This window comes from Nuphar pumila, chromosome 5 (genome assembly GCF_984573655.1).
Source record: "Nuphar pumila chromosome 5, dmNupPumi1.hap1.1, whole genome shotgun sequence".
NCBI lineage: Eukaryota > Viridiplantae > Streptophyta > Magnoliopsida > Nymphaeales > Nymphaeaceae > Nuphar > Nuphar pumila.
Genome location: NC_143253.1, coordinates 131,842,142 through 131,856,422, shown reverse-complemented (window position 1 = coordinate 131,856,422; position 14,281 = coordinate 131,842,142). Strand labels below are relative to the sequence as shown.

At 42.6% G+C, this 14,281-nt stretch overlaps 1 protein-coding gene across 1 annotated transcript; it reads right to left on the bottom strand.

The window, feature by feature from the left end:
* Nucleotides 1-353: 353 nt before the first annotated feature.
* LOC149838771 (uncharacterized) lies at nucleotides 354-1,307 on the bottom strand. The gene has a single exon (XM_090008315.1). It carries the CDS (start codon nucleotides 1,305-1,307, stop codon nucleotides 354-356), a length of 954 nt encoding a protein of 317 aa, XP_089864441.1.
* Between the last annotated feature and the right edge of the window lie 12,974 nt (nucleotides 1,308-14,281).

Sequence of the window (14,281 nt, the reverse complement as noted above, 5' to 3'; positions counted from 1 at the left end):
GGTCTATCCTGGATCCGACCCATTTGCATCCCTAGCCACCTATAGCAATAATACCATACCACTAGGACAAGCAATACTGTTCTTGTAAAAATAATTTTGGTCTCAACAAAATGAAAATAAAAGTACCCTTACTTTCTTATGCAACAAGTTTCAATCAAACATGCCGAAGCCAACATTTATCACAGTAATTAATTTTACATAAAATGTTTATTGTACCTCCACATGCCTAAGTCAAATTCTAGGAGACTATATATTATATATAAACCTATTTATTTATTTATTTATTTATTAGAGTACACGAGGAGTTCAACCTTCTCAAACCTAATAACAAAGGGAAAATAGCCGGCTCAAAGTTAAGGATCAGTGGGTAGAAGAAAACTATACCCAGATTCCCCTTCAAACAGGCCTTCCAGCTCTACTTTTTCTCCATGGCTTCTCTTGCACTCCCAGTAGAAAACAGTAAAGACGGTAAGAGTCCACAGTTTGACAAAGCAAAATAAACAAACAGATACTGTGTCAATCCCAATTACTAAAGGGAATTGTGTGCTCACATCCAACATCCAAAGGCTAGAGATGATAACACCACAAAGTGATGTGACCAGCACAAGAATGAACCCTTGAACCTTCTTCCCTTCGATGAGCACCTGAGCCTTCCCTAGTGCTTCCATACCATAGCAATTCTCTTCTACTATGGAAATAACCAAAGCCAGCATCCAAGGGGCCGTAAAGTATATAAAGAGACCCAAACCCAATATAGACAACATGACAAACAAGGTGGTAGCCCGTGCAGTAGGATCCACAACCACCATGGTCGTTACTATACCAACTGAAAGCCCAAGGAGACCCCCTAGTGCCATAGCAATCAGCATGATATAAAACCATGTGATCAAGGTCCTCTTCAAAGTAGTAATGACTCTCCAAGATAGAGCTCTAAGCGTCAAGCGCTTCTGGGCATGCGTCGCTGCCGCTGCGTATACTGTGGCAATCAGTGCAATCAGCGACTGGATGCCGATGGCTAAGGCATACAGAATTTCAGCACCGAGGAAAGCACGCATGGCACGATACAACTCCGCTGTATCTGAGGCAGCTGCAGCACCGTTGGGGTGCTTGTTTGAATTTTGAGATATCAACAGGAGTTCAGAGGGTAGCATGACAAGGTTGTGGTAGAGAAGCAAAAGTGAAAGGGGAAAGAGGGTAAGGACTGTGATCAAGAACATGATCCTGCCATTAATATTTCTTGTAGGAATTTTGAGGGACTCCCTCAGAATCCCAATAGTGCTCAACAGTTTCAAGGACTCAACCTCCATGGGGCACCTTCTTTTGCTTCAAAGGGTTACCTTACAAGCACCTTGTAGACAATATGTAGAGGGAAGAAAAGGCTTGTTTGTGAATGCTGTGTTCCCTCGAGATATATAGTCCTCTTTTAATGACAGAGTCCTTGCATATTACTCATAACCTAATTGGTGAGAGAAGGATTTGCGTAGAACAGTAATGTTGATTAATATAATTAGAAAAGTCTTTGGGTCTATTCGATTTCGTGGGTGTCCCAACAAAAGTCGAGATATTCTCCATCAGTTTAGTATAACACGCAAACAAGGCTTTACTGAGTCAACATCAGATATCTATCTTCAAGACAATTTTTTTGTATTTCCTTTTCAATCTTTCTTTCATATTCAATGGCAAATATTGTCATTAATAGGTATGTGGGTCTTGTTCAGTGTCTGGCCAATATCGTTGGTCTTGGTCAGACCAGCATCACATGGAGTGGAAAATTTTGAGGCTGGTGCTATTTTGTGCGAGTAATTTAAGCCTATGTTTTTTTTTAAGGCAAGCTGGGGTTAGACAGACCCTTACCAGGTATCATTAATTCAATAATCGATCTTACAAATTTCTACAATCCCCCTTTAATAGGGGACCGGTCCGGGGGGGGGAGGGATCCTTCATGCTTTCTGGATTCCCCCCTTGGCAACTTGGCCAAGTAAGAAACTGTATGAATGGAATTGTGCTGCGTTTTTTTTACAATAATATTCTATCAAAACTATACAAAAAATTCCTCGTATTTGGAGGAATGTCATGACCCTGATTCCTACCTTGCAAGAACTGGGATATTTTGGCCTTGAGGTCTAGTCCACCCGTTCCTATTATGACTTTGGAACCGGGGTCCACTAACTTGAGAATATCAGGCCAGCTGCACCACCCCTTGTCGCCAGTACGCACAGTGAACCCAATTCGCCATATGATCTGATAAATCCCTCTAATACTTGTCTGAATCCAGCCCCGTTTGGGAGGAACCCAGCTGTTCAGACGTCGCCACCGTACTGCCACTTCTTCTTCCGAGTTGTTGAGCACATTAAGGACTTGTTCGCGCACCATGAGTGCCCCTTCTGTTAACAGCTGACTCGAACTTCGCCTCTGATCATGACCAAATACTAGCTGATTCCGCTGTTTCCATAGGACCCAAATGATCACCTGGAACGTCTTCTCCCAGCTTCTTATTATCGCCTTGTCCTTGAATTGTTTGGCAAACCATGATTGGAGATAATTATGAATGATCCCTGTTGGATTTCAGTTAACGCCGAACAGAGTGGTGACCAGCTTCCAGAGGCCTAAGGCTGTTGGGCACAGTAAAAATAAGTGACTGGAATCCTCATACACAGCATCGCATAGCTCACAGCGGCTTAGGAAACGATAGCCTATTCTATGGAGTCGGCCGTGTGTGAGCAATCGGTCCTCTAACACCCATCTCAAGGTTATAGCTGCACACGGAAAGGCCTGTTTGATCCATACATAAGGATCGGATTTTTGGGACTTTGAGTTCTTGATACTTTCCATGCCGATCGGACTGAAAATTCACCAAGATAAATCTCTCCTTAGAGAGTTTATCTCGGCACCAAACACACCCTAACGGGGCATTTCTCTGCAACAGATGAGGCTTCGAAGTCTGGGACAGTGTTGTGAGAGGCGTACGCCTCAGTACCTGAAGCGTAGGCCTCAGAGGCGAGGCGCACGCTCAAGGTACTGAGGCGTTGCTGTGATGCGCAAATTGCCCCTCATCAACCTCCGACCAGTTGTGACCACCGGAGTTGCTGTGCTGCTCAGTCTTCTCCGACCACCGGACGACCGGCATATCCCTCGCTTCCGTACCAGCTGGGCGCGTGGTCCTTCTCCTACTGCCTCCCCTCCCACCGCTTCACTTGCATACCAGTTGTGAGAGGCGAAGCGCAGGCTCAACGCCTCGCTTAGCCTCATCGCATTTAACAACCTTGGTCTGGGAAACCTTTCGGTGGAAAGGGGGTCCTTGCGTTGGAACAAGACCTCTTTCCTTTGAGAAAAGAGGTTCCTGTGTTTGTGTGGCACAGTGGGGGCCCACACAAACGCATGGGTCCCGTGAGTTGCTGCAGAAAGCCACGACTTTCCGTGACACATAAACATGCCCTAAATAACAAATGAAAATTAAGCCAATAACTGTATCATTCCACAAGTCCAAGGGGGTGTTTGCATGTCACGGTTTCCTCTTACGTGGAAACAAAATCGGACCCCTCACGGAAACACTTTTCGCAAAAAACGGGGGTTCAATGTGCATTTTGGCATGCTCATCGATGCAAATCCACCATCCCATATTTGTTTCGGCATTTTAGGCTCTGCATAAATGCACACCCGTTTATACGTTCACACGGAAAAAAAGAGTTTTCTGTGACAAGCAAACGTCTCATTAATTTATTTTCATATGCATGTTCCCTGTGGACCGCGAACTTCCGGGTCATTTTTATTTTATTTTGATATGCATGAATTTTTTATTGAATATGCTTTGCCAATTTTTTAAAAAATAGTGCCTTTTCCACTGTTTGATCTTTTCTTTTAATCAACTTTGTACAAGTGTCATTATAACACGGTGGACTTGACAAACATGTTGAATACTATCTAAATTTTTTCCAGGAAGCTGAGGTTAAACAGACCTCAAACCATTGGGTTCAATTTAAACTTTAAAGAATTGTATCAAACATATCTGCAGAATAGTTTTTCCAAAGGACTTTGTAACCTATGGTTTACGCAAAGTTTGTCGTCATTTGAGGTTGGACCCATATATATTTAATGCAATGCAATGTCACATTCTTGACCCGGCAACCTTGAAATTAGGGGTTAAACAGCCCCAACTGAGAATGATGCTGACTACTGCTGCTGCTGCAAAATTAGGGAAATCGCAAGATTGTGAAATAACAAAAATGGAAACGAGAATCGAGACTTTCTCAAATTGGTATATATATATAGAGAGAGAGATATAGAGAGAGAAAGAGAGAGATGAGTTCATAATTTTTGTAGGAGACATGGGTTCACAATTTTCTCAATCTTTCGATTTCGCCGTATTGGTTCTCAATACCTTTTGAAATAGGAGAGATCAAATTGTCCTCCTTTATAATCATACGATACGGCACAGACACCATCTAAGTTCCAAATTAATAATTCGTCCTTGTAGCGATCGCGCCAATTCACGTTCCTGCCCCACCACTATTCATCTTCCTTCTCACTTCCAAAGACTTATTTGGGATAGACTGCCCCAAGTTCGATTGTAAGAGAACTCGACTACCATGTTACAACTCGGCTTCATAATTGCAAAACAGCCACAAATCACGGTCAGACAATCTAGTAGCCTTTGCAAGAACGTCTTGGTCATCGTCCTCCCTATCTTCATAAGGTCTCCACAAAACCTGTACATTGGTAATTCTTTTTAATAACGAGTGACAAATATATTACAATTTACTTAAGCATGATATGACGACAATGATATGTACTACGGAAGACAATCTTGCAGCGATGATTACTTAAGAATGTTAAACATTACAACGATTTATAATACTCAATGATAAATCCTGACACGATTGTAAACAATTTTAGAACGTTTACCTCATTTAGTTGCAGCCCATCTAAAATAGACTTAGCATTATGAACTGTGACATTTATTCTAGCCCAACGACCGATCTTTGGAAAATCACAAATCGCAGGGCCACAATATAGATGCAATGAGATAATATGTTCCCACGCCCAAGCCTAACAAAAACAATATTATTATTAACACTACAACATTCAATGAGATTAGTCTATAATTACTAAGTATGTAATCAACAAATACCTGAATAAATGGCCAAAATCTCCCAACTGTTTTCGTACCATTACTCGCACGATAGAGTTGACTATACAAGTGTGCGAGCATAGCGGCACTCTAGGCATAGTTGTCGACTTCGTCTAAGTCTGCAAGGTACTGCAGCCACATGAAACTTATTCTCGAACCAGAACAATCAGAAAATAGTGTAAGACTAAAAAAATAAAGAAGGAAGCTGCGCAACTCTTGGTAAGTTGTTTCAGATGCACAAGTAGCGGAGCATCCTTCCCATTTATTACAAAAAAATGAGACTTTCATTGATGTGGACTTGATTCCACCAGAAATACATTGACTCCATTCGTTCATCGACATTCCTAAAAGGGCCGTGCATTTTTTTTTTGCGTTATAGTTTGAATGCCGTAATAGGACAACACTGTCATCGCACTTAAGGCCAGTGATCCTCGACACATCTTCTAGAGTCATGGTGATCTCAAAAGAATCAAACTGGAATGTATTTGTCTTATCATTCCACTTATTTACCAGGTGGGTCATGGTATTCCAACAAGTTTTAAAATATTGTTGGTCCAAAAGGCCACCGAAGTGCATATTTCGTGATCGGTCCTTCTGATATGCACTCAGCTGACCATACCATGACAAAACTATAGGCCATTGACACCGACCTCCGAGCTTTTCACCTGGTGCTCTACTTCTCCTGTGACCTCCCTGTAACACAAAATAACATATTATTCCTACCAATTGTAAATTAGTTTTATTTGTACTTATAAATAATATTCTACTAATCGCTATAAATAATATTGGTTGCACACAAAGTATCACAATAATCGCTATATATATTAATACCTAACACAGTAATCACTATACCAAAATTGCTAAACATATTATTAAATCTTCACAGACAGGACGAATTTATTTACCTTGGTCGCTCTTTTCTCATGTTCTCCCTCCAACCTAGGCCTTTCTGGTGGCTCCACTGCCTCCAACTGCCTTTCCCTTTCTTTCTCTATCGGCTCCACCATCGCCTTCCTTTCTCTCTCCTTCTTTTTCTCGCCCTCCTTCTCCTTCATTTCTCTCTTCTTCCTTTTCTCATGCTCCTTCTCCTTCCTTTCTCTCTCCTTCCTTTTCTCGTTCTCTTTCTCCTTCCTTTCTCTCTCATTTTTCTCCTCCTCTTTCTTCTTCCTTTCTCTCTCCTTTTTCGCCTTCTCTCTCATTTTTCTCGTCCTCCTCCTTCCACCGCCTTTCTTTCTCTTTCAAATATTGTTTATTTTTTCCTGCACTTCCTCCTCCTGCTTCTTCCTTTCTCTTTCCTTTTCTTCCTTCTCCTCCTTCTCCTTCCGCTGCCTTTCTTTCTCTTCCAAGTCTTGTTTCCTTCTTTCCTGCACTTCATTCTCCTGCTTCTTCCTTTCTCTTTCATTTTTTTCCTCCTCCTTCTTCTCCTTCCGCCGCCTTTTTTTCTCTTCCAAGTCTTGTTTCCTTCTTTCCTGCACTTCCTCCTCCTGTTTCTTCTTTTATCTTTCCTTTTGTTCCTCCTCCTCCTTCTCCTTCCATTGTCTTTCCTTCTTTTCCTCATCCTCCTTCTCCTGCCTTTGCATTTCCTTACCTTCCTCAAACTCCTTCTCCCTCCTTCGCCTTTCCTTTTCTTCCTCATCTTGAGGCTTATTCTGTTCCTTCTCTTCGTCCTCCTTATTCATTTGCCTTCGCCTCTCCTCCACCTCCTTCAGTAGCTTTGCCTTGTTTCGCCTTGCTTTATGATCCAAGTACATCATCTCCAATTTCGCCTTAGTCTCCTCTACTACATTGTTAAAATACCTTTCCCTCTCCTCCTCATTCTTTTTTTGCCTTTTCATCTGCTCTGCCTTCTTCCTTCTCCTTTTCTTTTCATTCTCCTCCTTATTTCTTTGCTTTGCCTTCTCTTGGTCATCCTTCTTCTGCATCTTTAGTTCTTCATCATTCTTCCTTTGGTCCGAAGCCTCGATATCTGAGGGATAATCCTCTGCATAATACAATTCCAAGGCTTTCTCCCTGTCTTCATCGTTCTCAATCTTAAGTATATTTTGGTACCTCTCAAGAACCTTACATAGATGAGACTGACAAATCACTTCTCTAATACACAAACCATAGAACGACGGGGCATCTCTTCTCTGATGAGCCGCAGACATTGCTAACTTGCACAACACATTAAACGATCATCATGATTACAAATCGTCGCAAAATTTGGGTTCATAAGTACACATCTTTGTAAGATTTATCAAACTTACAAATCGTTGTATAAGAAGCAACCTTCAGATTGAATAACGAAACCTTACACGAAACTCACCGAAACAATAGGATTTTGGATATTCCAACTGTAGAGTAAGCAACAGTAACAACTAATACGTAACAGAAGGTGACAACGATGCTGTGACTGCGCGTAAGACGAAAATGAATGCTCTGGAACAAAGAAAAGGATGCTCTGTTGTACACAGATGAAAGCAAAGTATGCTCCGATAGAGTTTTCTGCTTAGGGCGAGAATGGATTGTTTTGAACTATTTAAATCCTACAACATACAACTTGCTACATACGCAAACTTTGCGGAACATTTTGGTGCGATAACGATGGAGGGAAGTTTTGTCCTTTTCACGAACCGCCGATTCAGTTTTCTAGATGGAGGGCATTTATGTCCGTTCGAGGAAGAGGAAGAGAATGGCGGTAAAGGGTACTTGAGTCTTTGCGATGGCACCAAATTACGATGCAATATGATGCGGACACACATAGGGATACATGCCGGTCTGCATCTTATACGTGGCGCTCTTTGGGAACACCCGAATATGAGATGGAGTATCGGCCCTGTTCGGGGGGGTGAACATATAACCTGCTTTGACCAAACGAACTAGCTATTACATCTGTCACTATTATTTTGGAATATTAAACAAACAAAGAAGTAATTTATTTATTTAAGGGCGTGTTTGGGATCGGTAGTTGGGATGGGAGTTTATGGAGTTTATGCATTTGAGGAAGTGGCAGCTGCTTTGCCAAGCTGCCAAATCCATCCTTTAGAGTAAATACAAAAGAGAAAGGGCCTCACTTTTCATCCCAAATGCATAAATGCCCATCCTAGTGTCGAGATTCCAAACAGGACCACCATGGGCGTTTGACCAAGATTTTGATTCGGGAACACCAAATTCATAAACGCCCATCCAACACGAGATTCCAAACAGGCTCGTGGTGGGGCTATGGAAAGATTTACAATCAGTGGCGTAGCTAGGACTCATGTGAGGGGGGGGGGCAAACAGGGGTGTAGCAAAAAAAAAAAAATTGTGTGACAGTCGGGGGTTTGGGGGCAGCGCCTCCGAATTTTTTTTTTGAGATAAAATAAAAAATGGCTACAATCATTAATAAAAATCTATTTCATATGAATCAAACTATTTTATGCAGTCAGCGCTGGGCTAGGACTGGGCTTTTAAATTAATTTTTTTAACTGTTTTGGGAAGCAGGACTGGGCTACAACCCAGTCCTGCCCCCCCCCCCCCCCCCCCCCCCCCCCCCCAACTACGCCTTTGTTCACAATCTACTATATGGCCCAACCCCAAGTTTTTTTTTTTTTTTAAAAGCAAGCTGAGGTTAGGCAGACCCCTACCAGATATCTCTTAAGCCCCATGTGGCAGAGGGATTCGAACTTGAGCCTTCAGCTTGACACTGGACCCCAAGTTGTTAAAACCTCTATGCCGCTCTCTTGAGATCGGGTGTTTCAGCCTTAAGGCAAGCGACATGCACTTGGAGTCCTGAACTAGTGACATCTTTCAACTTGAATGCTTTAAGCTGAACCACCTAAGCAGGTGTGCAGAACCCCTGTGGGCAACCAACAATGTCTTTACTATAAGTTTCAATTGTGGTATTCTCTGTCAATGCTTTTTTTTTATTTAGAGGAGTATTATGGTTGGAGATGGGATGAGCTAGGGCTTTTATATGTATATCATTTTGTTTGTTTCAGGCTTTCAGCCATACATGGCCAGGTGATTTGCCCTCTTGTTTCTGTGCCTTTTGGGTGATTTCTAGATTTAATTCTAGTGCCCTACATGTCACTGCATAACTGAATGTTAAAAACGCTCAATTGTAAGTGGCCTCATTTTTCAGACATGCTGGAGACATGAATGAAAGGAAGCAACAAAAGTGGTCTGCCGAAGGGTTTCAAAGATCAATTATCCTCATTCCATTTGCTATTTGTAGTGTTGGTCTCATGCAGCTTTTATGTTGCACGCCTGTGATTTTGTGTGATTTCCTCTTGCATTTCCTCTTTCATCCTACACATACTAATATACTAATTTTATTTTCAATAATAGCTAGCCCCCTAGTTGTCTCAGGCGGATCTTTCGGAATGAGGCATGTGCAGTGTGAAGCTCTACTGAGTGGAAAATGCATCGAGTGTAAGAACATGCGGTATGTGTTCACTTGATCGGTGATGTGTGATGGTAGCACAACATGCGATAGACATCAGTATCATCGTTAGTGCATCACTGTGTGGCGGCACAGACGTGAATCACTGTTCGGTTAAGCAGTGCCAACGGATCAAAGGATGTTGCTTTTTGGAGATTTGATTAAGGACCTCTCAGCTTGCACGATTGTTTCCATGGGTAGTGGTTGAACGCACAGGAGTGCATGTGAGTTAGGGCTAATTCCTCCAAGGATCACATTAGGTGATTTCAACTGAGTATGGTGACTCAGGGCTAGGCGAGTGAATGCCTAGGCACCGGTGAATGAGTCTGGGTGGTGCTCTTCGCTATGGTGTTCAATCATCAACTGGTCTTCAGACTGGGAGCCGCAAGGTCTTGTTCTTTCAGTGACGAGGTTTTGCTATGTTATGCGCATGAAGTTGCAATATGCTTCATAGCACACAAGGCTAAGGTAAAGTTTGTGCCTCTTTCAAAAGTGATAACTGGTATGAGACGGTTATGCACTAAACAATATGGACTACATGGAATGTGCATTTGGAAATACGCTTGATCAACTTCCGCTAGGCAGTTGTGCATGGGGTGGTGCGCATGGCCAATGAAATGATCCATCACATTGAAACATGTTAGTAAGCGACATTTGGCTGTTAGGTTGGCCAACTTGGGTGGCTTGGCGCATCGCGGGTTTGCAATGCATTCTATGCCAATGACAAAGCGATAGAAAGGCTTGTGGCAGTATAGGAAGGATCATCGTTCCACACTGGCTTATTGAAAAAAGTAAGCTCATGACAAATTGATATCAGAGCAAAAAGATTCACGAAGACCTTGTTCTTCATTATGTGCGACACTGTAGAGGACAATGATGGTTTATCTTGGTTACACAAATTTTCGCAGTTGAAGTGTGGTTGATCGAGTACAGAAGCAAGATGTTGAAAGGATAATATGAGATATCTTGTCAATGATAAGCAAAAGTATAAGGTTATTGTTCAGTTGTCTAAGAGAACGTAGATAAGCCAAAGATTTCTACAAGTTGTGCATTAGGCTCATATATAGAGAGTGACGTTTGCCTTGTGCATGCAAAAAATGCACGTTGGATTTAGCTGAATGAATTTGCACATTTGGGTATAAGAGATTCAATTAAACATCTAGATACTCTCCCAAGATTATGGGTTAGCGGAGTGCCCACGTTGAGCAGAATGCTCATTGTTTTGGTCCCTTGAGTTGGTAGATCTTCAATGAATTGTGTGTGTAAAAAAAGTTATTGTTCGTGGCTCGTTGGTTTCTTTGGAAATGTTTTGCTGACTCTAAGAGAGAGTACAATGTGTTGGCTTCGGGAAGAGAGTTCAGTGTTGTGCCAAAGGTGCCCATATGAGGACGAGTGCCTAGGAAGAAACTTTGAAGGAATGCTTTGAGGTGATATGCAAGAAGGCGTCCCCCACTTGAGAACTAGTTTGGACCATTGGAAAATCGCAAGTTGATGCTTAAGGGAGTTGATATCCCTACGACACTCATTGCTGGTCGTCTTTCTTTGTGAGGACCACGAAGGTCTTAGAATTGCCCTGGATGAGGTTGGAAGACACCCCAACCATGAGCATGAACATGACAAGTTTGTCGTGCGGACGAGGATGACTTGTTTGTGTCTGAGACTACATTGGGGTTTTACGAGCAGAGAATGCTTGATGTTGATAAAGCAAAAGACCATTGTCTAAGTGATCGAAGATGCGTTAAAGGTATGAGACTTGACGTCTTAAAGGTTACGACGATGGTGGATGTAAACCAGAATAAGTTGAGTAGGCTTAAGAAAAAAATAAATAAACCAAAGATAAGTACAAAGGAAAACTGACATATCAGTGAAGACTGTGTTCTTACTTGCACCAGCATTATAGAGGACGGCAATGGTTTTGGGTGGGGGAGAATGTTCTGGGCTGATCTTTTAGAATGAGGCATGTGCAGTGTGAAGCTCTACTGAGTGAAAAATGCATCGAGTGTAGGAACACGCGGTATGCGTTTGCTTGATCAGTGACGTACGATGGTAGTATGACATGCAATAGGCATCAATGTCATCGTTAGTGCATCGCTGTGTGGCGGTACAGACGTAGAGCATTGTTCAGTTAAGCAGTGCCAACAGATCAAAGGATGTTGCCTTTGAATATTTGGTTAAGGACCTCTCGGCTTGCAAGATTGTTCTCATACATAGTGGTTGAATAAACGGGAGTGCGTGTGGGTTAGGGCTAATTCTCTCAGGGATCACATTAGGTGATTCTAATCGAGTATGGTGACTCGGGGCTAAGCGAGTGAATGCCTAGGCGCCGACAAATGAGCCTGAATGGTGCTCTTTGCTATGGTGTTCAATCATCAACTGGGTGCCGCAAGGTCTCTTTGTTCCTTTAGTGATGAGGTTTTGCTATGTTGTGCGCATGAAGCTGCAATACGCTTCATGGCACGCATGGCTAAGACAAAGTTTGTGCCTCTTTCAGAAGTGATAACTGGTATGAGATGACTATACACTAAGCGGCATAGACTACATGGAATGTGCATTTGGAAATGCGCTTGATCAGCTGTGCACGGGGTGATACGCAGGGCCAATCAAAATGATCCAACACATGAAAACGTGTTGGTACGTGACCTTTAGCTGTTAGGCTGGCCAGTTTGGGCAGCTTGACGCATCACGGATTTGCAATGCATTCTATGCCAGTGACAGAGCGATAGAAAGACTTGCGTCGGTAAGGAAGAACCATTGCGCCACACTAGCTTATTGAAAAAAATAAGCCTGTGACACTAGTGACTTTATGGTTTAATAGCGAGAACTTGGAGCATTAATCTCGATCACATCTTAAAGATTACTCGCAATTCCATCTTCCATGGTTTGATATATCAACTCAGATAACTCTAGTTAGGTGTTGGTGTCAACTATCAAACAAGAAGCTGGATCATGAGCAATCTACATTGCATAAAATGCATGTGCCACTGCATCTAATTGCCACCCATCAGCATCAGCTGTTGGGTCCTATGTAGGGGTGTCAGCTGGTCAGGTTTCAGACCCAAAGGATCTGGCCTGAATTCTAATCGGGCCTTCTTTTGTATCACCAAAAATCTGACCCTATAAAGTTTGGTACGGGTCTCGGTCAAACTCGACCCATTGACACCCCATCCCAAGGCTCATAGGCTTTAAGGAAAGACGACGAACATTTGATCCACCCTCCATCTTTTGTTGTGCCCCACAGCTGGCTGGCTGTACCCTAGAGATGAAGGGCGGTCAGATGCAGCGACACACTCAAAGTATACAATATGATTGCACCTAATCCACCCTTGGATAAAAAAAAATGAGTGGCACTAAGAAGCGGCAGAACATGCATTTTGTGCAATGGGATGACACTTTATCAGGCCTCACAAAGCTAGAGGCGAGGGCCTTGGCCCAAGACTTGAACGGTTAACTTTACCGCTTTGACTGCATCATGTCACCTTGTATTGGGACGTTGCAAGTTCAAAACCTAACGGTGCAGTTGTATAAATGATGGGGTCTGCCTAAACCCAACTAGCCTATCGAGAAAAAAACTTCACTACTTTGACTAAGCTTTACCTGGAGACTGCACCATGCCACCCTTGCATGGCTCCCAATTCATAGAAAATTGGATTTTTCCTTTTTTTTTTTTTTAGCTTAACAAGATCGCTGGGTAAGTTTTTTATTGCACCTGAAGACTTTCAGACTTCCGCTCCTGCGGTTGGTGTTGACAAAGGGCACGCAGCCGCAGGTGGAACAGATAATCAGATGGTCAGTAGATTCTTGGACATCATCGGAACCACAAGTGTGATCACATTCTTGTACTCGTACTAAGTTGTGGTAGGATTCCACTGAAAACCTAGAACTTAATTGTGTGTTCCTAACTCACTCATGACACTTAAACTTATAATTTTTGCAATACCAGTATATAAGACTAAGTTTTTTTTTTTTTTCATGTTTTACAATGGGAAACCGTAACACGGGGTAAGGAGACAGTTGCCATCTTCTTTTTTCGGACAGAGCTTAGTTGCCATCTTCGGGACATCATGGCTAGGACACTCACTCACTGGTGGAGCCTATGCTGGGCATCGGATTGTGCGGGGGCGCTGCCTCTGGGAATCGAACTCTAACTGGTAGTGTGCCACCCAAGGCCTGCTCCAACTAAGCTAACTAAGTTGTGTTTGGATTCAACCAAAAACCTGGAACTTCTTGAGGTACTGTTTGGATGATGCCCCAAACCCCGTTTAAAACTGTGTTTTGGTCATAAATCAGGTTTTGGCATAGTTTGGGTGATGCCAAAACACTAGTTTCATAACTGTTTATTACAAAACCTGGTTATCTGAAAAAACGGGTCTCCCTGGGATGAAAACCTAGTTTATCCGGGGAGGGGCTCTCCCAACCCCCAACATCCCCCTCATACCGTGTTATCTGGGACTTCTCTCTCCCACCAACATTATTTTAGCCATTTTCGGTCAAGCACCTGCTGAAAAATGAATGGATTGGTACCGCCTGATAGGAGACTACCATTTTCTGGCTGGAAAGAGACGAAAACTCTTTATTTTTTTTTTGAAAGAGAGGCGAAAACTCTTTTTTTTTTTTGAAAGAGAGGCGAAAACTCTTTTTTTTTTTTGAAAGAGAGACAAAAAACCATGTTTTGGATCAAAACCTAGTTTTCTCGTAACTAGGTTTTGCCCCTTGTCATCAGAGCAAGGGATGTTTCTTCCAGCCCTACTCAT